The sequence below is a fragment of the Aptenodytes patagonicus genome, chromosome Z (genome assembly GCF_965638725.1).
Source record: "Aptenodytes patagonicus chromosome Z, bAptPat1.pri.cur, whole genome shotgun sequence".
Classification (NCBI taxonomy): Eukaryota; Metazoa; Chordata; class Aves; order Sphenisciformes; family Spheniscidae; genus Aptenodytes; species Aptenodytes patagonicus.
The window spans coordinates 725,873-733,089 of NC_134982.1; the positions used below are offsets into that span (position 1 = coordinate 725,873).

A 7,217-nucleotide genomic window follows, 5' to 3' on the forward strand; every position below is an offset into this window, starting at 1 on the left:
AGTGCAGAATAGCAAAGGCTTAACCTGGGAAATGATGGGAACCGAAAGTTATCATCAATAATTTCTGCAGGAGAATAGGTGATGACTACTAAGCTAGTTAGTTACAAGCTAAGCAGTTGGTTATGATTTCAGAAGACTAAAGTCAGTATCATGATTGTACAGGGAGGAGGGGAGGAAGAGATTGTTACATAGCGGTTTGGGAAACCTTTCCCAACGGTGCTACTTAAGATATTCGTAGGTGAAGTGAGATGGTGTGTGTATATGTCAGTAGGAAACCAAACTCAAATTTTTTTTTATCTTGAACTGCTGGCTAGAATGGCTCGAAATGTGCTTGTTGTAACTGGCAGCGTTTGAAGTTCACATGTGTTGAAAGGACTTAGAGTCGAGATGCATCTCCATGGGCATAACCAAAAGACAGGCAGATGTCATTGCATGGACCAGCAGGGAGGGTCAGGGCCACAGTCACAGACAAGCACCCCTGCCTGAGGTCAATGCTGTTTGCTGTGAGGGAAACTGTGGATGCCTAGGACAGAGAAAAAAAAAAAAAACCCACATAAAAAGAAACCAGGGTTCCCAAACTTGTATGTGAGATGCCAAGTGCTCATCACGGTCACAAGTAGAGCTATAAACCAGACTGACACTTAGTATGAGGTGTTCAGTTTTGATAGTGTTCCAGGTCAGGTAACACTGATGGTTTGTAAGGAGTGGGGCAGCTTAATACAGGCTAAAAATAGTTTCAACAGAGCTTTGAGCTAAGGTGCTGCTTGCCTTTTGGGTAAACACCGAGACAGGTAGTTTAATGCTATAGTAGAGCATATGTGAATTTTCTCAGGAATTGGAAGGAAAAGGTGTAATCAAAAATAAATCATTAACTACTGAAATTCCTCCTCCTCTTGCAGACAGCGTATGAAGACTGGTTCATCACATTGTACAATGTATTGTATTCTAGTCTCCCGGTTCTGCTAGTCGGCTTGCTTGACCAGGTATTCTCCATGTTGTTAACAACAGATTAATCCAAAGGCATCTAATACCAAGTCTTTAATTACACTGAAACTGGTTGCTTTTTTTTATGTACAAGGCATTTTGGGGGTTTTGTTTGGTCTTCTGGTTTTTAAAAATGTTACCTCACACACTGGGAAGAGGAATACAAGAGACAATAAGCAGAGGGTTACTGAAATAGCCAAAGTTAATCGGGTCAGAGGTCTTCAGTACTAGTAATGTTTGTTAAAAATATTTCTAAATGCCTGCTGTTCCATGACATCATTCACACAGCACAGCAACTGGTGGTTTTGTTAATGGAAAAGATATTCTTTGCTTACCCTTCTGAGCTGAAGATGTAGGGACTGCACAATTTTAAATGACTGTATTTGACAGGAAGTCTTGGTGTGTAGCATTTGTTTTAATTCAGTGGGACAAGTGCTTTTGGCCTTCTCTGCTTGTTTTTCCATACAAGGCTTACCTGCTGATTAGGCAAATCAATGTTTCTGCTTTCTTTTGTGATACAGATAAGAAAGAAATTCAGTACCAAATTAAGCTCTCACTTGAGTATTTGTTAGAGACTTAAAGTCAGGACATGCAATGATAGCCCCCATCTTCTGCTTATTCACCGTGTAGGGAAAGGACTCCAACACAATACATAGCTGTGAAGAGCTGTGCAACTGTGGACATTCTTGTCTTTGCAAATAATGGGCTAAAAACTTAGAATCCTGGAAATGGGATACGTGATAGCTTTGTGAGAGATGTCCTCCAGACTTGGTTCTTCCTAGTTGCATGCATTACTCTGTGCAAAGTCCTGCTGCCCACGCTGCTTATTTGAAAAGGAAAAGAGATCTGCCATTTCCTTTGGGACACTTCATAGTTGAGCTTTTTACTCTTCAATGCTCACACTGAGAACAAGAAATTGCAGCAACTTCTTTTTTTTTTTTTCTTTTCCCCCTTTTTTAAGGATGTGAGCGACAAATTGAGTCTTCGGTTCCCCAGGCTGTATGTTTTGGGACAGAAAGATTTACTTTTTAATTACAAGAAATTCTTTTTAAGTTTGCTTCATGGAGCTATAACTTCATTAATAATCTTCTTCATACCATATGGAGCTTACCTTAAAACTATGGGACAAGATGGAGAAGCACCTTCAGATTATCAGTCATTTGCTGTCACAGCAGCATCTTCTCTTATATTTGTCGTCAATTTTCAGGCAAGTAAGCTTAGCTTCCTGATCCCTGTTGCTCTGAAAACACTTTCTGGTCATGTTTCTAAGTTTGTCTACTAAAAACATAACAATATGCAAAAAGCTTCCCCTTTTTGCCTTCTTTCTTCTCTGTTGATGCTCGCTCTCTCTGACTGACGTGTAACTGGATGAGAGATGACTTGACCAAAACGCTGTCAATCTTCAGAGTAGTTGACATTATATTGAGTTAATAAACTCATTTGGAGCTTTTGTTTGCTTTCAGATTGGCTTGGATACATCTTATTGGACTTTTGTTAATGCTTTTTCAGTATTTGGCAGTATCGCACTTTACTTTGGTATCACATTTGACTTCCACAGTGCTGGAATCCACGTTCTCTTTCCTTCTGGCTTTCAGTTCACAGGTCAGTCCTTGGGTTTTGTGTTTCTTGTTCCTGTCTCATACAGCTTTGTAACTTGAGCAGAACTATGGCCAAAATATCATGACATGAACCTGATGCCTGTGAAAGGAAATGATGTTAAATACTAGTTTACTTCCAAGGAATGGTTTTGTTTATGTTTGGGGCCAGGTTGCTTTATTGGAGTATTTATTTTCTTTCAATGAAAACGAGCTGGAACTTGACGTTGCCCAGCAGTAGGAGTCTGCAAATGAAAACTAAGTTAGAATTGGCGAGGCAGCTTAAAGTAAAGGGAATGCAATGATCTGGCAGGGTATGTGTTTGCCAAGTTGCTCAAACTGATCAAGTAAGACAGAGCCAAATGCTGTTGGCAGCTCCTTGGGATTTTGCTGGAAGTCTGGGGAGGTGTAAGTAGCAGCCATTAGGAAATTTTTTTCTGAGGAAAACTGTGTTTTCTAATTTTCATAGTGACAAATCTTTCTTATGTTGCCTTGGATCTAAATATCCCTCCCAAAAATAACAAACCCCCTCAATTTTATGTTCTCATTTTTAAGCTGAACCCAATTGAAAAAAGGTAGTTGCCTCTAATAGAACATTTTTCTTTGACCTTTAGTAATGTTTTACACTTCTTCTATAGCTTCCTTCTACCTGAATACTTTATGCATTTCAGAATTTTATAAAGATGTGACTGCTACTTAGCTTGATAGAAAGTTCTATGAGATTGGGTGTTTGGCTACTAAATATCGCTTGCTTTCTAGACCACATACATGCCAATGATACTGGGAGGAGTTTCCTTGCTTTGCACGTTTTAAAGCAGGACAAAAGCCATGCATCTCAGCCAAGCGTTTGTCTTGCAGCCTCCCATAACTCTTAAAAGGGCTTTGACATGAATATGGATACGTCGTAATCGAAGTGCTTTATAAAATTCTTTCCCGTTATGCTCTCTTCATAGTAGTCTCTGAATAAAAGCTTGATGTTGTGATACACAACAGAATACCTGAACATTAGGTCTTCAGGAAAGAAGCTGTGGCTTTTAGTATCTTATTTGTGCTTTATAACTAGTTTACTTGATCATGTCATAAACTAATTTTTGCTCTTTTTATTCCTAGGAACTGCTCCAAATGCTCTGAGACAACCATACCTCTGGCTGACCATCATTTTATCAATTGCTATTTGCTTACTTCCTGTAGTGGCATGGCGTTTCTTATCAATGACAATTTGGCCTTCAGAAAGTGACAGAGTGAGTAAAGTCTTATGTTATTTCAGTTAATTTGGCATGTATTTATTTACAGGAGTCAGTATTGGTGCTAATGTTAGAGATAAAAAAGTGATTGTGCCCTAGGGAGAACTACATGAGACTGGAGCTCAGGTCCTGTGGCCAGGGAGGGTGGCAGCAGGGCTTTCCAAAGGCCAGACCGAGCCTGCCTTCTAGCTGGGTGAAGACTGGTGCTATGACGTTTTGCCATCCAAAGCAGAGTGTCACTCTGATGTGTTCTTAATTCCCAGTATCTTCCTTGTGTGCTTCTGTGTGATGCAGAGGTACGTGTACAAGCTAAGCACACAGTTCAGTGTGGGCTAATTCATCGTTTGTCTTGGCTGAGCACTTGACTTTGTAAAACCACAGAAGCCTACTTTGAAGCTACTGATGGCCTGACTTTTGTTTTTATTTGGGCTGTGTTGGAGTTCTATTATTATCTGTCAGAATATAGTGGACAGTTTTTGTTTGCTTCTGTTCTGCCTTGAGCTGGCAAATAGCATATGGGTATGAAAATAGTTAAAGTTGTGGTAGTGCTGTTTAAAAAGATACTAAGGAAGTGTCAGCCTGAGAATACAGGAACAGCTTTCAATTACATACCTTCAATCCACTTCAATGAAAGACATTTAAAGGTAAATGAAAATAATGAAGTTCAAAATAATACAGTAAGTCTTCCTGAAACGCTGATGCGTTACTGCATATATTCTTGTTTCTAACAAAATCAAACTTAAACAAGAGAACCCTCCTTTTAAGCAGTTTAAGGATGTAAAAAAGTATCAGGTTATTTCCCCAGACAGTAAATGCAAGCAAGCTGTTTTCCCTTGTAATCCATAAACTAATCTGTCTTTGCATGCATGAAGATTCAGAAGAACCGTAAGAAATACATGGCAGAAGAACAACAGTGGAAGCGAAGGCAGAGTGCTTTTCGCCGAGGGATATCTGGCCGTCGTTCTGCTTATGCTTTCTCCCATCAGCGGGGGTATGCTGATCTTATTGCTTCTGGACGCAGCATACGGAAAAAACGGGCTCCGTTAGATGCAGTCCTAGGCAACAGTGTGACAGAAGTCAGAGATGCTCGTGAAACAAGCTGATTTACTGCATTTTGGAGAGAAGCTTTTTATCCCAGTAATTGCACAAAAGTTATTTTTTAAACAAACTCAGGATATTTTTTTAACCAAATAGCATAAGGATGTGAAGATTTTTGTTTTATCACAGAACTTCCTGGTTTTGGACTACTGGAAACATAGCAAGGCCAAGAGTTTTCTACGGAGCTACTAATCCTTGTGCAACTGATTTCTGTTTAATGTGAAAGTGAAGGATATGTGTGCTAGGGTATGAAAACCCAGCATTGTAATTTTATTTTTCTTTTTAGTGATGCCTGGAATTGCAAACCTTTTTCACATTTTAATAATATGTTGGTATAAAACTGCAGCTACATTTCATATTTTGTCTTTGAAAGCAAACTGCTAAGTAGTGGTTACCTTGTGTGCGCCATTTCATTAAATTGCACAGTCATAATGGCAAATCAGATGATCAGTCTTTTGAGAGGGCCCTAGATAATCTCATCTGTACAAGTTCAGATGAGAATAAGAGATATCTGGTGATAAAATCTGACACTGACTAAAGTTTATTAGGAATTCTGACACTTATAGGTGTGGTTTCTGTTCCTTTCTTCAACAGTTGACTACAGCTTGCTGCACTAAATCGAGAGAGATCATTCTTTGCATCTTGTTAGTATGAGTGATATGCCATTGTTCCTTTCATAGCCAATTCCTTTATTTCCCCCGGAATAAAGAGATCTGAGTCAATAGTTAGCAAGTGAGAATCCCCCCCTCTGTTGTCTGTTTCTCTGCCGGTCTCTCTTTCCAACTCTAGAGTATGTTTGTGTCTACTTACACAGTATATTTATGAACAGATATATCTGATCTCTGGAAAGCTGCCCTTTGAGCTGGCAAAAGTTTGTTCATTTCAGTTTTAGATACAGCAGTCAATAATGGATAAATAGAAAACAGTTGCTTGTAGTGAGTCGATTCTTACAATGTAAAAAGTGTTTTTATGGGAGTCTCTTTACATTTGCACATACTTCTACTCTTCAAGTTGAGATGTATTAATGTTTCACTTCTGTCTACTTCCAACTCCCAGACTAAGGTTGATTACTGAAGCGGTTTTATAGTGAAAATCATGATATACAGCTGCTGTTTAATGGAATGTACATTTCAAAAATTTAATGCAAATAAATATCCTAAAGTTTACAGCTTCTCTTAAGTATATGGGTAAGAATAGAAGTGTGAGTGGAGTTTAAGTAGGAAATAGAGATAACTAATCTCTCATCAAGACAGATGGGGTTGGTCTTTAAAAAAAGAAAAAAACCCAAACAAACCCCATCACGTGTTGGACTCTAAAACCGGGTGTAATATTAAAATATTAAATATGTAAATTGAGGTGGGTATATTCCTTTTATTTCTAATGAGACTTACTAAAGACAAACATTTGTCATAGATAATGATTGTCTTCGGCTGGTCATGAAAAGCAAAGCTGCTTTAGCTAAGGTAGGTTGGTTGGTTTGTTTGTTTGAAGGGTGACCAGAAGGTTAAGAAAAAGTAGATGAGAAGGGAGCCTGAAAGCTAGCAGGCTTTGAGCCTACCGCAGTGTTCATCCCCTAATGAGATGTTCCTGCTGTTATTACCAAAGTGCGCAATAGCAGATTTCACTCTGTTGTGTTAGAGATTGTTTTATTACTTGGACAAAAAGACAGGGTATCCAGTACAGAACCACGAACACCAACTTAATTTTGAACCACGCTTTCCATAGTCTCAAACTAGGAGAAGGTGAAAGGAAGACTTTAAGTTTCTAGGTAAGAACTGGTATTCCTCAAAACAGCTTTTCTTATAATCCCTCTACCGCTGCATGACTTCAGTCAGTTGTCTAAGCTCGTGCTCTGTTCTCGTATTACTCGCTCCTGCGATTGGCGTTACGCTGCCTTCCTCGCTCTGCTGCTGGAGGAAGGCCTGTTCTCGTACCCGCTTGCCGCAGAGATGCCTGCGGCGGGCGGGAAGGGGGCAAGGACCGCTAATGGAGCCCATGGCGCGTTGGGAGCAGTTAACTTCCAGAAGTGCTGGCCGCCTCCTGCCCGCTTCCCAAGGGGCTGGAGGAACCCCTTCTCGTGTATGGCCGGCAGTCTAGTGGCCGTGTCCCAGCGCGATCGCAGGTGGAATCTAAGACGTGAACGGGGAGTTTGTGGAAAGCCACGATGAGATTGAAGACCATGTCGAGTCGAAGCGCCTGCAGTGGAAGCGCTGGAAACTGGTATTCAAAACACATCTCCCCCGCGTCTCCCCGTGCGCGGTGAGGACGTTATCTGGGGAAGAACAGGCACCAGTGA

General features: G+C 40.2%; 1 protein-coding gene across 2 annotated transcripts in view; it reads left to right on the forward strand.

Annotated features, from left to right (window-relative positions):
* The window catches only part of LOC143172534 (phospholipid-transporting ATPase IC-like), a 45,602-nt gene extending 39,515 nt beyond the window's left edge, over positions 1 to 6,087 (forward strand). Inside the window, exons 25-29 of one of the 2 annotated variants that reach the window (XM_076362098.1) lie at positions 900 to 983; positions 1,946 to 2,191; positions 2,448 to 2,586; positions 3,690 to 3,820; positions 4,696 to 6,087. In XM_076362098.1, the coding sequence (XP_076218213.1) occupies positions 900 to 983; positions 1,946 to 2,191; positions 2,448 to 2,586; positions 3,690 to 3,820; positions 4,696 to 4,926 (831 nt within the window). In that variant the 3' untranslated portion in view covers positions 4,927 to 6,087. The other variant, XM_076362097.1, reaches the window with a different exon arrangement.
* The last annotated feature ends 1,130 nt before the right edge of the window (positions 6,088 to 7,217 follow it).